This window comes from Monosiga brevicollis, genomic scaffold (genome assembly GCF_000002865.3).
Source record: "Monosiga brevicollis MX1 MONBRscaffold_24 genomic scaffold, whole genome shotgun sequence".
NCBI lineage: Eukaryota > Choanoflagellata > Craspedida > Salpingoecidae > Monosiga > Monosiga brevicollis.
The window spans coordinates 337,672-358,013 of NW_001865061.1; the positions used below are offsets into that span (position 1 = coordinate 337,672).

The 20,342-nt window shown below is 54.9% G+C and overlaps 2 protein-coding genes across 2 annotated transcripts in view; one reads left to right on the top strand and one right to left on the bottom strand.

Moving 5' to 3' along the window:
- MONBRDRAFT_28177 (uncharacterized protein) overlaps window positions 1-803 on the bottom strand; it is a gene marked incomplete at both ends in the record, with an annotated part of 1,294 nt that extends 491 nt beyond the window's left edge. The window contains 2 exons of the mRNA XM_001748636.1: window positions 53-711; window positions 757-803. Coding sequence (XP_001748688.1) covers window positions 53-711; window positions 757-803 — 706 coding nt within the window. The remainder of the gene's footprint in view (window positions 1-52; window positions 712-756) is intronic.
- A 3,494-nt stretch (window positions 804-4,297) lies between these two features.
- MONBRDRAFT_33775 (uncharacterized protein) lies at window positions 4,298-11,788 on the top strand (the record flags this gene model as incomplete). Its single annotated transcript, XM_001748565.1, has 13 exons — window positions 4,298-4,476; window positions 4,606-4,652; window positions 4,802-4,990; window positions 5,091-5,202; window positions 5,315-5,402; window positions 5,508-5,672; window positions 5,797-10,482; window positions 10,571-10,664; window positions 10,786-10,852; window positions 10,968-11,092; window positions 11,208-11,296; window positions 11,369-11,446; window positions 11,542-11,788. 13 exons carry the CDS (start codon window positions 4,298-4,300, stop codon window positions 11,617-11,619), a joined length of 5,997 nt encoding a protein of 1,998 aa, XP_001748617.1. The 3' UTR covers window positions 11,620-11,788.
- Window positions 11,789-20,342: the final 8,554 nt, after the last annotated feature.

The following is a 20,342-nucleotide window of genomic DNA, read 5'->3' on the forward strand; positions in this document are numbered from 1 at the left end:
CTGAGCAGGCGGCCCATCTCGTCGCGAAGGGCGTTGTGTCGCTTGATGGGACGGCAGGTCAGCAGGTGCTCGCGGGTTAGTCGCGGCTGAGGTGTCTTGCTGCTGCAGAGCGGGCACTTGTCCGTCGGCTTGACGTTGATGAGTTCATGGAGGCCAAAACCCATCATGGACACGACCGCAATGGCAAAGGTCGTGTCGCTCAAGCGACGCAACTTGTCCCGACCCCGCATGGTCAAGACAGTGCTGACGCCCCACTCACGTGAGGCCAGATATGCCTGCTGCAGGTCCAGCGCGCACTTGGCCATCAGGTCGTCCAGTGCCGCCTTGGAGCGGAGGGCAATGATCTCAGCTGGTCGCTGAGTCCCCGCGTCCTTGACCGTGGCCATCTGGAAGCCGGCTCGCTGCACGTGGGCCTCAAAGTCAGCAGCCCTCGATTCATCCTCCAAAAGTCGATCGTAGACCCGAGGGTAGTGAGTGGCCAGCTTGGCCATGTTGCAGACATAAGCCACCGGACCGCGCTCAATCAAGTCGTGCAGGCCAAAGCCCCCGGTGTTGGCCCGCGTGAAGATGCGAGCTTCCAGGAGCTGTTCCAGCGTAACGTCATGACCTTCAGCTCCGGCTGGTGCAGACAGGTTTACCTTGGCAAAAAAGGCTTTGACAAAGGTGTCCTTGCAAGCACAGTTCAAGAGCTCGGACAAGCCCGACGTCAGACTTGGGGGCAGCGTCTAGAGGTGGTTGATGAGGCTAGGCACGTACTGCATGGCCGTGAGGAGGGCCTGAAGCGAGACACCGGTCGTCAGCATGTCATTGAGCTTGCCAGAAATGTGCTTTGCCTTGTTGTTCAGTTCACGTCTTATACGTGCATGCGTGGTGTGTGAAACCGGGGTATGCGTGTGAAGCCATGCACATGGATTTTCACACATCCACTGCCATTGCACGCACTCAGCATCACCCACTCTGAGTCTCGTCGCTTGAGCACTCCATCGTTGGCACAACTTCACTCACTGACGATCACACAGACACAGACACAGACATAGACATTGACACACACACAGACACAGGCCCAGACTGAGGCGTGCCTTCCCACGATGGCATATCTCGCAATTCCTTTGCAGACTGCCTTGTATGTGTGCTTGTGACACAACCATTGTCGCTTCTTGTTGTTAGCGACCCTGCAGCTATACTAACGGTGCACCTGATCTGGTCACTGCGATCGCAGCCAGTTCAATTGACCTCAAGACACCATCAAAGCCTTCGCTGTTCCCGCCGAAAGTCTCGCATCAAATCTGTGCTTCCACGCATTTGAGCACTGGCCTCCACACGCCGTGGAGCCAGACATGGTCTACCTACATAATGGAGCTTAATCACTGTAGTGTTAGCGTCAAATCCGTGCTTCCACGCATTTGAGCACTCCCACTGCTTTCGCACACACTCAGCATCGGTCGCTATGGGTCTTCCTATTGGTATCCCATAGCTGCGACGACCTCACACTGACACCTACACTTGGACCCCCTGGGCCTGATCCTCCTCGTGGGAGTCACATGAGTAAACACCGCGTGTGACGCGGTCCCCACGATGCCTGGGCAGCTGCCCTGGGGCAATAAGCTTGTGACTACTGTTGTTTCCCTTTGTTGTGGCACCTGCGGTCGGGCACGAGTTGCACTTTCCCTATCCTCGGGATTGAGCGACTCTACAGCTATTCTAACGGTGCACCTGGTCTGGTCACTGTGAATGCTTGCCGACCGCAGGTACGTCAAGCCCCCTGCCATTCTGTCTCCCCTTTGCTCTCCTGTGTGCTCTGCTCTCTTGTGACTTTCCCTATCCTCGGGATTGAGCGACTCTACAGCTATTCTAACGGTGCACCTGGTCTGGTCACTGTGAATGCTTGCCGACCGCAGCTGGTTCAATTGACCTCAAGACACCACCAAAGCTTTCGCTCCGTTCCGACGGACGTCTCTCAAACCTCTCTCAAAACGCTTCCTCAAACCTACGCGCTTCCTCGCAACCCAAAGACGGCCTCCAGACGTGCTGGAGCCTGACATGTAGCTGCTGGTGCGGAAAGCCATTTTCTTCACCGATTTGCCTCGCCCCACCAATTGACATGTGAGTCTCTTTGTACAGCTGGGTGTTAGCGTCAAATCCGTGCTTCCACGCATTTGAGCAATTCCACTGCTTTCGCACACTCAGTGTCGATCACTATGGGTCTTTCCACTGAAACTCCCATAGCTGCTGTGATCTCACTGTTAGCGTCCAAAACGTGCCGTCCTGGAGCCTGACACTCACACATACACACCTACACTTAGACCCCACGATTCCTGGCACATGCCCTGGGGCAATAAGCTGGTGACTACTGTTGTTTCCCTTTGTTGTGGCACCTGCGGTCGGGCACGAGTTGCACTTTCCCTATCCTCGGGATTGAGCGGCTCTACAGCGATTCGAACCGCGCACCTGGTCTGGTCACTGTGAATGCGTGCCGACCGCAGCCAGTTCAATTGAGCTCAAGACACCATCAAAGCTTTCGCTTCGTCCCGACGGACGTCTCTCAAACCTCTCTCAAAACCCTTCCTCAAACCTACGCGCTTCCTCGTAACCCCAAAACCGGCCTCCAGCCTGACACTGGAAAATCAAACCACACTCATAGAGCTTACTCAAGGTACGCCCTGATACCATAACTCGATAGAGGATAGCTGCGCTCTTAAAATGATCGGCGAATCTGTGTGGCTCGGATTATTCCCAAGTGGGTGGCCCTCGATCACAACTACGCCGGCTTGTCATTGACCTTATCACCCTCTTTAGGCTTAATGTGCAACTCTTGACGCGAGTCCAAACTAAGATTCAAACTCTAAACCCTTTATATACTATTTTACTTCCTAACTTTAACCCGTATCATAAACTGGACAGCTTGGCCGAGTGGTTAAGGCGTTTGACTAGAAATCAAATGGGGTCTCCCCGCGTAGGTTCGAATCCTGCAGCTGTCGTTTTTTGCTTGTTTCTCCCTTTTGGCACTTCTTTTTTTTGCATTCTTCTTTTTTTTTTTTTTTTTTTGGTTGGGACGCCGTCAGTCGTGCCAAGTCGCATTTGGGGTCATCGACTCTGCGCTAGGGGACCGTGGGGCAAGGTGACGATCATCCGTTCTCTATTGTCAGACAGAAGTGAAGGGTTAAATCTACTACACATCAACATAGCGCGTTTCTTCTGTGTTGTCAGCTTTTTGGGTTCAAGCACACATGCACTTGTCCAACAATCGACATTTAGTGTAGCCAGTGTCACACTTAACACTAACTACCAAATGTAATTCATCGCCAATGCAAGCGGATGGGGCAGCTACCTCGTGTCAGAACTTTTCGTCCGCTTCAACAAAAGCAAAATCTCCTCCGCTTGAACTTTTTGTTCTTCTCCTTGTCGCGCAGTGTCTCTGACTTTATCGCCGTGCGTGCGCCACTCTCTGCTCAAGGTGCACGTCGCCTTACGTTTTTGCCCATCTACGTCTGCAAGTCTGCACATCTCTCAAGCCACCACTTCCAATCTCCACTTGTCTCCGCTCTCCTTTTTCCATCTCTCTCTCGCTTTCGAGGGAGGGGCGGGCTCTGGCTCTGACTGTTGGCTGTGCTGCTGGCGTCGAGAGGTTGGTTCGGTTCGGGTGCATGTGTCTCAGGGCTGGACTTGATCTGTTCATCAGCTGCATTTGGGCTTGAGTCAGGCTTGGGGCTAAAGGGTACGGCAATCCTTGGCGCGATCGCCGAGCTGGCAGCATTGACGCTCTTCTGAGTTTTGGCTGTTGTTGTTCTGGTTGTGGTAGTTTTTTTTTTTTTTTTTTTTTTTTTTTTTGGCGGTTGAATGCAGCCCTCATGCACGCTCGCGCTTTCTCTTTCTCTCTCGCTCTCTTCTCTCTCCTCTCCTCGAGGGGTTCATCTTGGTTTTCCTGCCTGCCGCCTCGGCAGGTGCCGTGTTAGATTCGTGAGATCAAATTGCTTGTCGAGGGTCGTGATTACTAATTCACGTTTGGTTTCTGCCTTGAAGGTGACCGCTCGTGCGTCAAATACACGCACGCTTTGCGCGAGCCTGCATGTACCAGTTCACCGAGCGACTCCTACACAGGTTCGTCGTGACTTTGGGCATCACCCACTCGGGCGAGAGCAGGCCGTGATCAAGCCTCTTCCTCATCGAGCTGGCTCGTGCCACTTCCTGCTTGCTAGAGTTTGCAGGGCTTTGCTCCTACAGCAGACGCCGCCCTTGCCATTTCTGGCAGTGCAAACTCTGGGCTTCAGATCTTCCCAGGGGTTTCTGCACTGCCGTCATGACAAAGTCGCGCGGCACCTATAGCGTGCGTGACGCTCAAAATGGCGTAGCGACCTCAAAGTCACGCAAGCGCGGTGATTACGTCTGTGTCATTCGCCACCTGGACAACACAGAGCACAGCATTTACATATCCGGCAAGGCGACGGGGGATGAAGTCTTTCGCGCCTTCCTTCGCGAGTAAGCGCTTTGGACAATAGCCTTGCCCTTGATGACATTGTATTCTTTTGGCCCGTGTGGGTCGTGTCCCCAGAGTCATTGTCGACGTGCCACACACCTCATTGTTTCAACACTGTTTGACGACTGCAGGATCGAGCCTCTGCCAGAGACAGACTACTTTGCGCTCTACTTTCCTAGTACAGATCCTGCTGCCTGGCTCCTTGATGATGTGCAGCTTCGGCGGCAAACTCAAAGTGCGATGCCCAGCCGTTCATCCCTGTCTGAATTTCTCATTTCGTTCTGCTCACAATGTTCTTTGGCGTTGGACCGCCTCTGATTTGTGCAGGCAAATCACGCACTGTAACGCTCGAGTTTGGCGTCAAATTCTTTGTGGCGGATCCCCGCCAACTGCAGCATGACCACACGCGCTTCTTATACTATTGCCAGCTCAAGGAAGATCTGGCATCCGGTCGTTTTGTGGCTCCCCACGACGTCTGCTGGCAACTTTGCGCCTACATTGTGCAGGCTGACATTGGTGCGGTTTGGCACCCGTTTATTCTGTGTTTTTTTTTTTTTTCAATGTCGCATTGGCTGCCAATGGCCATTGATCCTGACATGTTGCCGTCACGCTGTAGGTGACTTCAACATCTCTCGATGTCCAGAGGGTTATCTCTCCGATATGCTCCTGCTGCCAGATCAAAAGCCTGAAGATGAGGACGAAATTCGCAATCTCCACGTCCAGCTCGAGTGCGTCTTTTGTCGTCTTGTCCCTGTCCCTCCTCGATCAACCCGTGCCTGTCGCTTCTATTGGTCCATGTTTTTGTGTAATCCCTTCGTTGGCCATTCCCTTCGATTGCAGAGACATGACGGCAGACGAGGCCATGTTGGCCTTTTTGGAACTGGCCTCACAGCAGTTGCTATATGGCTTGGACATTCATCCCGTGATGGTGAGTGCACCGTGCTGGGTGTGCTTTAGCCGTGCTTCATCTTGAACTGGCTTTTGCCCGCGCTCAGAGTCATGTTTCACATTTTGTGCGCAAATACATTTGCAGCTATCAAATCGCTTGCCAGGCTATATCGGCATTGGCTGGCGTGGTATCCGCATCATGTCGGATACCATGGCCACAGTCGAGTTCTTTCCCTGGGCCCGATTCCAAATGATTACCTTTGACAATCGCGTTGTCGATCTCGTGACCAAGGGGCAACTCAACGGACCGGTACGGGCTTTGACAGTCTTTGTGTTTCACTTGCATGTTTGCTTGCTACACCCCCTCTGGTTTGTGATAGCCGATGATGCTCGGTCTCAGCTCTCCCGGTTTTGCTGACTGTATCGCTATGTAGGATACCCACAATGTGGTCACGTGTACAACCAAGCAACATGCACAAGCGCTATGGATTGCGGGCGTCCAGCGTCATACCTTTTTTCGCAGACGCCGCCAGCCGCAGCTCAAAACCTCAGGTCTTTTTGATCGGTCCCATGAGGCGCTGCGACGAGCCCACATTAGTCCTCTTGGTCGCACGCAGGAGCAGATCCTCACAGAGGTCAAGTCTTCACTCGAGTTTTCCACTACTTTTACACCTCGGCCGGTGACGCGCAATCGTCATGCCCGCATGCAGCGTGTTGGCACTGGTGCTTCACGCTCATACACGGGCGTGGCTCGCGAGTCCATCTATCGGCACCGTTCCGCGTCCGTTCCCACGCTCAATTTGAGCTTTGCGTCCTGGTCTTCCCATCGCCCAGGATCCGTCCAGCCCACGGCAGGATCAGTCAAACGACACTCTGCCGACTTTAGTGTCCTGGATCCCGTGCCGGCTGCTCATAACCAAAGCCTCATTTCGGCCAATTTGGACGATGCTGTGCCCCCCACGCAGGCGCGCACGGCCTTTGCCCCGCGCACTTTTGCTGCATCTCCTGAGCGAAGCTTGGGTATCGGTGTCATGAGCACCTTTGCACATGCTGAAGAGGCAGCCCTGATGGCAGAAACAGAAATTTTAGTTGACACTCATGATACGGTGGAGCTCAAGCCCTTTGCTCAAGGTGTGCACGAGCCGCGAGTGGCATTGGTACGCAACGTCGACGAGCTCAACGAGTTTGGTGGTCCTCATGCTCTGCCCGTCCGCGCTTCGTTCCATGCGCCCACAATGTCGGAAAGCAACCAACCATCGGCCGTGCATCTTAATTTCCTACCGCCGCCGCCGGCTGCAGACGAGAGCACATTCCATGGGCGCCTCATTGCTGCAGCAGAGGTGGCGGAAGACCGCTTGGCCTACTATCGCGTTCTTCGCACCGTGCACTATGGTGACGTCGTCCTGCACCCGTCCGACATTGTGGGTTTGACTACGGACGTGATGCGTGCTGGTGACCACTGTGAAGTCTACCTGCTGCCATCTTTGGCCAAGCACGTCACTCTCCATCCTGAAGGTGGTATGGCGCAAAAGGAGGGTCCCTTTGACGACGTGGAGCAGGGCCTTGGTATTCTCACAACTCCGGAGCAGAGCCCGCTAGCGCTCAAAGAGCTACCCACCGTCACGCGCCTCAGTACAATGATGGCAGGGATGAGGCAGCGCGAGCTAACGGAGCACCGCGACGATGCACAACGCGACACCACCGTTGTGTACGAACCCGTGAGCGTACATGCCGCGGTCACTGCCCCGCGCCCAGTTGTGCTGCTCGGCGCTGGCAAGGCCAACGTGGAGGCAGCATTGCTGGAGCGCTTTCCTGACGCCTACCGGTTGGTCCGTCATGACGCGACAGACTCGCATGGGGAGGCCGAGTCTTATCGCTTTGTGGATTTGGATACCTTCATCCATCAAGCCATGCGCGACGAGTACGCCGAGGTCGTTCGCTATGGCAGTGACCTGTACGGTCTGCCCTATGCATCACTCAGGACCGACGAGGATGGTCGCCATCCTGTCATCCCCATTTGTGATCCCCTTGTCATCACCACGCTGCAGAAACATGGCGTTTTTCCCATTGTAATTTTCCTTGACTGTGACACCTCGCGCCGAGCGCGTCTTGTGATGCCCCACGACAGTGCTTCTCGTGTACACGCCGAGGTGCAGCTGGCAGCAAAGGTCAAGTCGCACTTTCATGCTTATTTCAGTGGCCAAGTGTTCCCTGCCAATAGCCTGGAAGACGTGGCCGAGGTCGTGCACGAGGTTGTCAGCACAGTTCAGCTGCATCCCTTTTGGATTCCCTCCCGCTTGCATCTCATGTCCGGGGTCGACCTAAACCTGGATCTTTTGGAGCTGGATCGTAAACCCTTGCAGCCCGTGAGCGTGGATACGGTAGCAACCACGCCGGGGCCCTCCGTGCCCATTCGTGCACGGTCTCGCGTCACTGCCATGCCCATGATATACGATGAGGACGAGGCGGAGGATGAGGCTACTACTGGGCCGGTCCCCGTTGAGAAGACCGATGTCGGAGAGACCGCCGTGGAAGCAACTAGCGAGGCGACGAGCAAGGACGTAGACTCACGTCCCAGCAGTGCCGTGAGTCGTACCATTGTGGACGACGAATCAGGCTTTTGGGCTACAGAGTCGATACGGATTCCACGAACCATTGCTGGCTATGGTTTTGGTTTCCGGGAGGGTTCCGAATCTTGGTGTCAAAACCTACCCGTGGTGACAAGCATCACAGCTGGGGGTGCCGCGCATCTTGATGGCCGCCTGCAATCTGAAGATGTCTTGGTGGAGGTGAACGGCAAGGGCCTGGCCTCCAAGAGCTACGTGGAAGTACTGACGATGATCCGTGGTCATTCGGGTGCTCTGCGCATGACAGTGAAGCGACGCTGCAAGGAAGTCACCCTGTTGGCGAGGGACGGCAAGTACGGCATGGGCATTCGAGGTGGTGCTGATAGCAAAACGCCCGTCCTCATCTCGCGCATCGCTGAGGGCTCTGCCGCAGCCGACGAGCCTCAGATTCAAATTGGCGAGGAAATCACGCATATCAACGGGACTGATGTGACTCAGCTGACACACGCCGAGGTACTGGCTCTCATTAAGTCAAGTCCTAGCTCACTGAACCTGGTCATCCACCCACGCCGTCCCAAAAATCGACGTCACAAGGATGACGAGCCGGTTTTCCGTCGAGCCAGCGCGTTGCCCGATGTGGATGAGCAGCCCGAAACGGACGCCGGGGACCAGCCCATGGTCATGGCCACATCCTTCTCAGCTGCTGATATGGAAGATTCCCGAGGCGTATCAACTTTTTCGTCTGCTTCAGCAACAGCCCCGGCGCCACCTGAGCGACGCACGTCCATTTTGCGCGAATTTGGTCAGCTGGACACGTCCACCACCGTTGATGATGCTGCGGTCGGCTCGCTTGAGGGTGTATCAGATACGCCCATGGAGTCGGGTGATGCTCGCACGTTTTCCACATTTGGTGTCGTCAGCTCCCCTGGGAGCTTGTCCACGTTTGGTACCGAGCCGCAGCCCATCGCCTCATCGGTACAAGATTCCGAGCCTGTGTCTGCGCCTGTTGTGCCCGTGGCACCGGCCCAGCCTGAGCAGGTGGTGCCAGACGAGCCAGTCACCCTAACATCCTTTGGGGTTGGCAATAACCAGTCTTCGGAGCCAACAGCCCCCACGGCGCGACCCACGGCACCTCCCACGGCGCCACCCGCGGCACCACCTACAGCGCCACCTACAGCGCCCCCCACGGCTCCGCCTACGGTAACCCCTGTAACAGACAGCAGCAGCAGCAGTGGAAGTGCAGCCCCCCCACCGCCACCACCGCCTGGTCCCGCACCCGCCGCACTGACTGCCAGTCCAACCAAGATTGTAGTCAAGAAGCGCGAGTCCGATTCAGACGACAAACCAAAGCCCATCAAGCAAAGCTCGCAGGCCGACTTACAGGATCAGCTCTTGGCCGCAACCCAGCGTCGGCGAAAGATGCTGGAAGACGGGCCAAGCGAGCCTGCCCAGACGGCGGCCGCCCATGAGGCAACACCCCCGTCTCCCCCGCGAACGCCACACACCGTTTTTACCAGCTCCCCGTCCCTCGAGCGCTCCGAGGTGGCTGAATCAAACAGCAAAACTGCTACCCCCCCGCCTGTGGCCAAGAAGCCCTCACGGCCCACGATCGCTGATAAGCCGACCAAGCCAGCGGTGGCAACCAAGCCTGAGGTGGCAACCAAGCCGGAGGTGGCAACCAAGCCGGAAGTGGCCACCAAGCCAGAAGTGGCCACCAAGCCAGAAGTGGCCACCAAGCCAGAGGTGGCAACCAAGCCAGACGTGGCCAGTAAACCTGCGGCTACTGCCAAGCCCACAGGGGCAGATGCATCCATGGCTGTTGACAACAAAGCCTCGGAAGAGGAAGCTCCCACCGAGCAGGCCTCAATTGAGTCAGAACCAGCCGCCCCAGCTCCTGTGCCCGTACCTCGTGAACGCCGACCTTCCCAGCCCACTGAGACTGAGACTGAGACTGAGACTGAGACTGAGACTGAGTCCGCGGCACCCGCGCCAAAGCCGCGCCCAGCCAATGGTAAGAGTAGCAATCCTTTTGCGGCAATGAAAAACAACCCCTTCACCAAGAGCAAACTGCGTCAAGAGATGAGCGCGCCACGACAGATGGGCAACAAACCTTTGCCTGTTCCCAAGCGCGGCAGCACAAGCGCCATGAGCGAGACTACTGCTTCTAGCAGCAAGGCTTCGAGCCTGACCGCGCAGCTTCCCAAACCCGCGCCCACCAAGGCAGAGCCAGAGTCCGAGCCCGTGCCTCCGCCGCGCCCGTCGCTCTCAGCTGGTTCCGGAGGCAACAACAATGGACCTCGCATCGTGACGGGAAGCTTCCCTGCCATCTCCGCGATGCGTCGCGGCCTTGTCAAGTCGCGTGATTGCAGTTTGGCCTTGAAGCCAGAGAATGCGGTGCGCAACCGATACCGGGACATCTTGCCATATGACGACACGCGTGTCAAGCTGGACAGCAGTAACAACGATTATATCAACGCCAATCATCTCTCTTTCGAGTCGAATGGCACCACATTTTCATACATTGCTTCTCAGGCAAGTCTGGGACCGTTTCTTGTGTGCTACACGCAACTACAACGTAGCTGGGCCTGAGCATGAGCCAACTCTAGCGTTCATTGCTTATTAATCGTTGCTGTATTACTAGGGTCCCAAGCCGGAAACCTCAGAGCACTTTTGGCAGATGGTGTGGGAGCAACAAGTGCGGTTGATCTGCATGCTGACCACTTTGGTCGAAGGCGGTGAGTCGGGACCTGCCGTTCCTTGCAGCGACAACCTAATCAGTCTGGATAGGCTGTTTTCATCTGTTCGTTGCTCGACCTCATTCTGTTTTTCGCACACATTGGCACATCGGCACGGCAGGACGAACAAAGTGCCATCAGTACTGGCCTTCGGCTCCTGGGGACACTTGCCAATTCGGCGACTTCTCGTACGCTTTTGGCTGGTGTATATTCGGTTCTTTTCATTACATTCTCCCTGTGTTAAGCGTCCGAGTTTGCCAGGCGGCGAAGCTTAGCATCGTGTCTGGCTTGATTTTGCATTAGAATTGTGCTGAATAAGGAGGCGGCGCGCAAGGGCTACATTCTACGCGACATTACGGTGCAACGCGCCAATGCCAAGGGAAAACGACGTCTTTTTCAGCTGCAGTTTACGGCGTGGCCTGATCACGGTGCGCACGCGTGTGCTCGACTTTTCCTTCCTGGCCTTGCTCCCCATTGCCTGCCTTGTGAGGTCGTGTCTCAACTGTGTGCGCCTGCTCGTCCTTGGTTCTTGCCTTGCACCAGGTCTGCCCACGAGTAGCGCTGAAATGTTGACGTTGGTTAAGGAGATCAACAACTTGAAGTCTCGCCTTGTCAAGCCCATGCCGTTGCTCGTACACTGTAGTGCTGGGATTGGTCGAACCGGCGTGTACATCCTTCTCGAACTTTGCCTGCATCAATTGCAGGAAAAAGCAAAGGAGGTCAACATTCCAGCCATCCTGTCCCAGCTGCGTGAGCAACGCATGAATCTTGTGCAAACTCAGGTGCGTACCGCCCCATCTTGGCTCTATTCCGAAATGCTGCCTTCCCAGGTATTTATAGAACGGTCTAATCGCGTCCCTCTTCTCCCAATTTTAAGGATCAATACAAATTTGTGTGTGGAACTGTCATGGCATTGAGCAAAGGCGCTGGCCCGGGCTTCAAAGTCTGTCCATAAAGTATTTTTCCAGCTCTTTGACGTTAGAGGTGCACAGGCCTTTTTCGCCGCTTGATGATGTTGTTTGTAAAATTTTCTTCAGAGGGCATCAGAAATCCCTTCATGCCCTCACAAGTTTTGTTTGGTTCTCTTTATTTTTTCAATGTTTCTGTGGATGCTGTTCACAAGCAATGCGTTTCTGCAGTTTTGCAGTTTTGAGCCTGATGGACTTTTTTTTTTTATTTTCCAGTATTCTCCTTTTTCTGTTTTGCTTAGCAAACTGTCCAAAGCATAATCGGATGGCTAAAGATAAGAGGACCCTTTTGTTTGATTGTATTGCGCCTAACGGGCATCCCAACGGCTTCGCTTTGGGGGAGGCGCCCCAGATGGTGCAGCTGCCAAAGACGGTGCTGGGGGCGGGGCGGAGGAGGTTGCAGATGACTGGGGCGGAGGTGGTGGAGGTGGCGGAAGGTGACCTCGTGTCAGCCTTGATGTAGACAGCGCGACGTCAGCCGAGCCGTGCTCCGCTTCCAAAGAGCGCAAGTACTATTGGCAGGGGCAAGGCCCCGGTGTACAAATCAGGGATATTTTAACTGAGCTGACCAAGATGCCAAATTTTTCGCATAACAGACAACCTCATCAATGCCAACCTGTTGGGCAATGGCCATGTTTCGTTGAATCTCAGCCGCCTTGGCGTCGACACTGTTGACAGCAGCCGTACTCGCGTTGCTATAGCTCGCGGGTGGTGGCACGTTGGCGCTGGCTGTCAGTGAGGGTGGAGGCGGCACAGCTGTGCCTAAGAGACACAGACAAAGACAGCATCAGCATGCCGAAGCGGAGAAAAAAAATGGCGCCACAGAAGACTCGGACTGTGTGCGCACCTTCTGACGCGTCACCGGTGCCCAAGGCATTTCCTCGCCCCCGGCCACGACCCGAAGCAATTCCCCGACCACCGCGGCCACGGGATCGCGTTTTGGCAAAGTAGTGGTCCTGGTAGTGGTACGGTGCACGTTATTAAGGGCACGAGGTCACAAATATCGGTCGCTTGCTGCGAAAAACACTCACCTCCGTGGCGAGCTTCATCACAAGTTCTGGAACGTCTTGACCAGCGGCCTCGAGGCTGCGCACAAGCATGGCAGCACTGGCGTGCTGATTGGGTAGCAGGAGCGTGTATGCATCACCCTTGACGCCCGCACGGCCGGTACGGCCGATGCGGTGCGTGTGGGTGTCCAAGTCCTTCACGGGTGTATAGCTCACCACCGTGCGCACATCAGGAAAGTCAAGGCCACGGGCTGGGTTGAGTGTGTGAACAAGAGGTGAGATGGGCAAACGTTTCCAAGGTGGTGGTGTCGGCCGGTTCTGAACGTACTTGCAACATCCGTCGCCACAAGCACCCGGCACTGTTGCTGCTTAAACTGTTTGAAAACTTCGGACCGTTTCTCTTGGTGAAAATCACCGTGCATCAAAAGAGCCTCATGTCCAGCCTTTGTGAGGTCTTGGTGAAGTCGTTCAGCCTCGACAATGCGAGTGGCAAAGATCAACAGCGATCCAGCTGCGAAACAAGGGTAACGCTTAGTGAATGGCTCTCAGGCGTACAGGCAAGGCATTGAAGTGGGGTTGCTGGTTTTCATGAAAGCCTTTGCATCTGGGTGAAAGCTGACCTGACTGAAATTGCACGAGACGCAACAGCAGCCAGCGGAACTTTGTGGCTTCATCAGGAAGGACTTCGACAAATTGCTCCACGTCCTGGTTGGCTTCACCAACTTCGCCCACAACTATGCGGAGGGGCTCTTTCAAATTATTTTGAGCAAGCCGCTCAACCTTCTTTTTCATTGTTGCGCTGAACAACAAGGTCTGACGGTCTGGGCGGATCTGTTCTCGTCACCACAAGCGTGAGGGCAAGCGCTACAGGGAAAGTTTTTACAGAACAAGACCACGAAAAACGGGGACGAAATTTGAAATGCAAACAACTCAGAGAGAATGTCAGCCCTCTTACCTGCCCGAGCACTGCATCAACTTGAGCACCAAAGCCCATTGAGAACATGCGGTCGGCTTCGTCAAGAACCAGATAGGTGACGCGTTGAAGCGTGATGGTCTACATGGAGGAGGCAAAGAAACAAAAAAAAAAAAAAAAAAAAAAAAAAAAAAAGAGAACAAATTAGCAAGCAGGTCGCTGTTGTTGTTTGCAGTTGCTTTCAGGCGGCGGTGAGAAAGGGTTTCGGGGAAAGCGGCATCTGACTTTGTCACGTAAGAAGTCAATGAGGCGGAATGGGGTGGCCACGATAATCTCTACCCCTTGTTTGAGCTGTTTCGATTGCTCAAAGCGATTTCCCTAAGGGAATGTGAAGCAAGGAAGGAATGGGGTGTGGTGAGCGCAAATCATCGCGAGTTCTCTCCTCCATCTTGTGACGAGACAAGCACATACACCAGCATAGAGCGCCATGGTTTGGATGGCATATTGGCGAGCGACGCGCTTGGCTTCGTTGGCAATCTGTTGAACTAGCTCGCGGGTGGGTGCTAGAATGAGTCCGATCGGGCCCTCTCCCTGAAGAGGGCAGTAAATGATCCGAAGCAGATTGAGCGGCTGGGTGAGGCACAAATTGCTTCGAACAAGAAAACAGGCGTTGCCTTGCTTTGATTCGGGAACGCACCGGGTTCAGTTCGCGTTGATCCATCACATGGACAATCATGGGCCAAACAAAAGCTGATGTTTTGCCACTCCCAGTTTTAGCCAAGCCAATGACGTCGCGCCCTGACATGATGGCTGGGATGGCCTAAGCATTGGTGGAGAGTTGATATCGAGTAGGATTCGGGGTGAGGGATCACAAAGTCGGAAAGGAGGTTCGAGGGTGTAGCCGCGAAAGAGGAGGCCTGGCCGTGTGTTCGCACCTGGGCTTGAATGGGGGTGGGTTCAGAAAAGCCTTGTTGGGCAATGACGGCCATCATGATCTTGTCAAAGCCAAAGTAGGCAAAGCTTGTGCAAGGGCGCGGTGGGTCAGTGCCTGTTAAATCAAGGTTGTGCATCAAAGCACGCAGCCATTTTTTGGAGGTGAGAGCGACAGGCCGAGAAAGAAGGCAAGGGAAATGCAGAAGACCAATGACAGCATATACTGACCAAAAACTTTGATATCGAGGCGCTTGCGCAGTTGGAACACATCATTGCTCTTCAGGGCCGTCACATCGGGGTGCTCTTCGTAAAATTCCTACGCAGCACGCCGAGGGGAACGGAGTGAGCGCTTCAGAGGCATTGTGTTTGTGTCTGGTCTGAGGAGAGACGGGCGGGTGCACGAACGCGATTGAAGGGTTCGTAGGTAACGGTGTCGTGGTCCACCGGCTTTAAAAAGGCTTGCTCCTGTTTCTTCTTTGATCGCCGGCGAACATTGCCACGGGAATCCATTTCAGCCTCCTAAGAAGGCATGTCAACCATGTCAGGTCTCGAAGCGAGAACACGTACAACTTGCCGGGGCAGACGGGTGGCGCGAGTTCAGAGGTGAGCGCACTGACGTCCTGATTGGCGTCGTCAATGTCGTCCTCTTCCTGATCACCAAACTCATGGTTGGCTCCTTTTGGTTTGGCGTGCGCCATTTCCTGAAAGAATTCCTCTTGATCATCCAAGGCGTCAATGTCGTCTCGCGTAGCTTTGGGCATCTAGCGGCGTCGTACAGTTTATGAGACCGAGTGTCATCATCGATTTGGACAGAAAGGTCAAGTACGGGTGGCTGAGTGCGGGTTACCTTTGGTGCCTCGTGCTTTTGCTTGGCCACTTGTTTCTCAATGCCAGCCATAAAGGCGTCGAGAGGGTCGTCGTCGTCGTCGTCCTCCTCGTCCTCCTTGGTGTCCGCAATGGGCTTGGTCACCTGGCGGGAACCCTTGGTGGCTGATGTCTGGTTGTCTTCATCACCACTGTCGTCCTCAAAGTAGCTGTTCTCACCATACAAGCGCTGCTTTTCGGACCTAAGACAAGCAGGCATGAGAGAATGGGAGGGCAGGATGGGAGGGTGCTTTTGCGGAAGGCCCGCGTTGCATGCAAGAGGACCAACATGCGGTAGCGGCGGTCCTCGGCAGCAGACAGCTTGGCTTGCATATCCTCAGCTTGATTCGGGTCTCCGCCCAGTTCAACCGGTTTGTTCCAGGTTCGCTGTTGGTTCCGGTTGTTCACGTAATAGGGACGACCCGAGGCGGATTCGTAAATGGTCCAGTGTCCTTCCACACGAGGCTGTGCCGTGGGGGCTGGCGCTATGGTGGTGGTGGTGGCGGGGGCGGGCGATGAGGGGCGCCATCAACTGAGACTTGCCCTCTGTCGGACAACACGTCACACAGACAGCAACTCCTGCTGCGCGAACAGCCATGCCGAGCGCTGCGTCGGGTACGGATCCACTCACCAGGTGAAGCCGAGCTGGTGTTTGCAGCTGGCGCCGCTGCCGGTGTTGATCCCAGCGTACCACCGGCGACAAAATTCATCCGGCGGCGAAACATGCTTGTGGTCCGTCCGTCCGTATCACGCCTTGTTCATCCGGTCCGGCCAATGCCCCAAGACACTGACTGACATGCACCACATGCACCTGCTCTCCCCACAGCCCAGAGCCTTCCCTCAAAGTGTGAGAGACACAGACAGAGAGTTTGAGAGAGTTTGAGAGTTTGAGAGTTTGAGAGAGAGTTTGAGAGAGAGAACATCACAAGAGAGAAAAAGAGCAAAAGAGAGAGAGCAAAAGAGAGAGAGAGAGCAAAAGAGAGAGTTTGTGTGTGAGAGAGAGAGAGAGAGAGCTAGTTTGAGAGATTCATCAATTTTCTATTTCTCTTGGTTGGATCAGCTCCTGAATTTTAGTACGGGGGGTGTGTGTGTGAACGGCAGCGAGGCGAGCTGATCGGCGGGTTTGTCTGCACAGAAGGGGAGGGAAAAAAGACGGGGAGAGCATACGACATTGAGAACGCAAACGAGCGTATGTGGGTTGTGTTGCAGTTGGCCGTCGCGATGCGGGTGCAGGTTGCAGTTGGGTTGCTCGTCCTCGCGAGCTGGGCCGTCACGACCTCAGTGGCCTCCATGCAAGGTTCGGTGCGCCTTGACTGTTGCACCGTGCGGCGACTGTCCCTTTGGTGCTTTGGTTCAGTCGATTGCGACTTGCTGCATCAGTTTCAGGGCCCAAGAGAATGGGGGTCGTGGCCCGTCCGTTCTTATGCCTGCATTTGTCTGCTTGTGCAGTCGTGGATTCTGGTCACATTGAAATTTTGATTGAGGACCGGCCCATCGACGCCTGCGATCCGCTCAAGCCTGGCGACGTGGTCACCATCGAGTATTGGCTCAAAGATGCGGACGAAAAATCCAAAAAACAGGTGCGTTTCCCATCTTGTCCCCCGTGTTGGCCCTGCTGCCATCCATCCCACAGCGCGCAGCAAGGGCTCCTGGTTTGCAAGTGCCATTTCTTTTCAGCAATCATGGTGGTCCAATGTTTTGCTCGCCCTGCTGTCTCGGTCACTAGATGCTTGACGTTTTCATTGGCAATGTCAACCACAAGCACTGGACCGAGGCCCTTGAGGGTGCTTGTGAGCTCGAAACGCGCACTGTCGTGGTGCCCACGACAACGCATTCGCCGTGGCATGCCCTCCTGCAGCCCCAAGCGGCTGGAGCGTCCACCCCGGCTGCTCAAAAGGTAGAACGCCTTGCTGATGGTGCAACGTCCATGCCACTTTTCGCGTCTCCGACCGACTTTTGACCTTCCCCTGCTGATCGTGTTCTCCCCTGTGTTCGTTCGGTAGCTCTCGGTGCACATCAAATCTGTGCGCCACCCCGAATCGTTGAAAGATCACACCAGCTCGCTCGTGGCCTTGTCCGTCATGGTTGTCGCATGTGCACTCACCATGGTCATCTTGCGACCCATTCTCCACACATGGCTGCAATCCCGTTCTTCCAGCCCGGTCAGCTTTGATGCAAAATCAGACTGAGCCACACTTTCAGGCTCGACTTTTCTGCTGTGCAGAAAACCCTGGCCAGCGCTCATCTTTGATAGTCGCGTCACGTGTTCAATTGCATTTTTGTTCTGCAACAACGTCCATCCGGTGGCAATGACATGCCCAAGCTCGCCAGGGGCGCGGTTCCCCACGAAGCACTCGTGAAACACACTCCGGGGGGTGCACAAGAACAATCAAATTGTGGTCGTCGCCAAAAGGACAAAGTGTGCCCAACGAGTCAACAACCAAACAAAAAAGAAAAAAAAGTGAGCACATGAAATCAACACACAAACCACAGAACACATCAAGTCAACACACAAATCAAAGTCTGCAAACATCCCACCCGCCCAGATGTGACTGCCTACAACGACGCATCGAGCTGCACCGCGTAGTTGTCCATGAGCAAATTCAAGCAAGAACGCGCATCTCCAGACACAAGCAGGTGGATGGGAGCCAGGCCTATGAAGATGGAAGGCGATGGCGGCGACATATGAGCACGAGGACGCGGGTGAGAGAAACATGCCACGCTTCGCGACGTACCCTGGCTATTGACAGCTTTGGCGTTGGCCCCGAGCTTCAGCAGGGCAGAGACGGCCGCGCTGCTGTGGTGCTTCGACGCCAAATGCAAGAGCCTAGCAAGGTGTGGGACACAATAATCATGAGCCCGGTCTGGGGCACGAGGTGGAAAGACAAAAAAAGCAATGGTACGCAGACGGCGGCACATACGTATTGCCATTCGCATCCGTTTCGTTGACGAGCTCTTGTGGCAGGTGCTCGACAAGAGCTTCGACAATGGCAGGCTTCTGGGCCTTGAACATGTGGTGGAAGACGGTCAAGCCATCCTGATCCCGGATGGTCAGATCCACGTCTTCCACCAGACGCCCAACAAGCATGGAATGGCCATGAATCACAGCAGTCATGATGGCCGTGCGGCCACGAACATCCACCTAAAAAGCCGGATATTACATTGTCACTCAAGCATGAGTCAATCCACACATGGCCCGGACACTCGAAGATCGCAACGCCAACTGACAACAAACATACCGCATCCAAGTCAGCGTCGTTGCCTTTAAGAACGGCAGCTGCATCAAGCGAACCTGCCTGTGCAGCCACATGCAGCGGAGTGCGCTGGAAGGAGTCACGGGCATTGACATCCATGTCTTCGACGTCTTCCAGCATGGCCTCGAGCGTAGCGCCCTCGCTCGACCAAGCGGCACAGTGCAGGGCGCCAAACACGTCCTCACCCTCTGCACGCCACTCGAGCTCCTCGCCAATGAGAATAACCACACAAGCTTCATGGCCGTTGGCAGCGGCGTAATGCAGTGCCGTGCGTTTCTCATTGTCCAATTCGTTGGAGCGAGCATTGCTAACCAAAAAGCGCAGCATTTCCTGTCATCAAGGACATGGTCGAGTAAGAAGGGATCGGCGGGATCTTCATGCGACAGTCCGGCACCAACGATGGTCAATATATCGCACCTCACGATTGAGAATGGCCGCCCAGTGAATCAAGGTCTTGCCCTCGTTGTCGCGGACATCAAAATCAATATCCAGCTGATCATTCAAAGACTCGAGCACTGCCGCCTCACCCTCGCCCTGCACCAGGTGATGCAGCGCCGTGCGCCCTTGTTTATCGGTACTGGTCAGATCCAGTTTACCTTGCATCTGATAAAAGGTCTTGATGCAAGATGGGTCGCCCCGACGGAAGAGGTGCATGGTGCAGTTCATGCCCTCGTTATCGACCATGTCGAGGTTGACGTCATAATCGTCATCCATGAGCACCTCAATCAAGCTGTTGTGCCCATTTGCGCAGGCCAGCATCATGGGTGTGCGGCCCGTCTAGTAAAGCAGAGCGACAAGAAAAATGAATGGGGGCGGGGCACACGGCTGTCAAAATGGAGTGCTGTTCAGTGACAGAGTGCCAGGGTATCTCACCTCATCCTGGGTGTTGGGCTCGACACCACGGTCCAGAAGTGGCTCTGCGCATTCGTGATGGCCGGCATAGCAGGCCGCGTCCAAAGGCGTGCGGCCCTGCTTGTCGGTAATCTCAAGCTGAACATCACGAGTCTTGATGATCTCCTGAAGAATATCCTCGTGGCCTCGGTAGGCGGCGTAGTGAGTTGGGGTACGTCCATGATGGTCCTTGGTGTTGAGAACCTTGGGCGCGCGAGTACTGCCAAGTTCATCGAGAAGCAAGGCCAGCGGGGCACGCATGCCGTAGTAGGCCGCCAAGTGCAGGGCAACACAGCCATCTGCGTCGGCTTGCGTAATGGGCAGCTGCTGGCTGCACAGAAGGCGGACGGTCGTGCCCAAGCGGTCCACGCAGCAGGCGTAGTGAAGAGCATTGCGGCGAGTGCCGTCCGGCTGCAGCTTGTGAGGCTTGCTCATGTGAGGCACCAACTCAGCGCAGCACTCATGGCTGCCAGCGGCCGCGGCATAGTGAAGCGGTGTGCGATCGAAGCGGTCCAACGCGCCAACCCTGTGTCATTGGCGGTGCACAGACGGGCAAGCCACATGTTAGTTGTTGCCAAGATAGCACGTACGCGAAATGGTCTACACAACAGGGGGGAAGCGAGGACGTACATGGCTCCCTTGTTGACGAGGCAAACGACGCTGTCTTTGTGGCCCGCGAAGGCGGCGGCGTGGAGAGGACTACAAAGGAAAAGGAAGTTCAAACAAACAAAAAGCAAAAAAAAAACAAAAAAAAAACAAAAAAAAAAAACAAAAAAAAAAAAAAAAAAACAAAAAAAAAAAAAAAAAAAAAAAAAAAAAAAAAACCAACCCACCGGACAAAAGGTTAG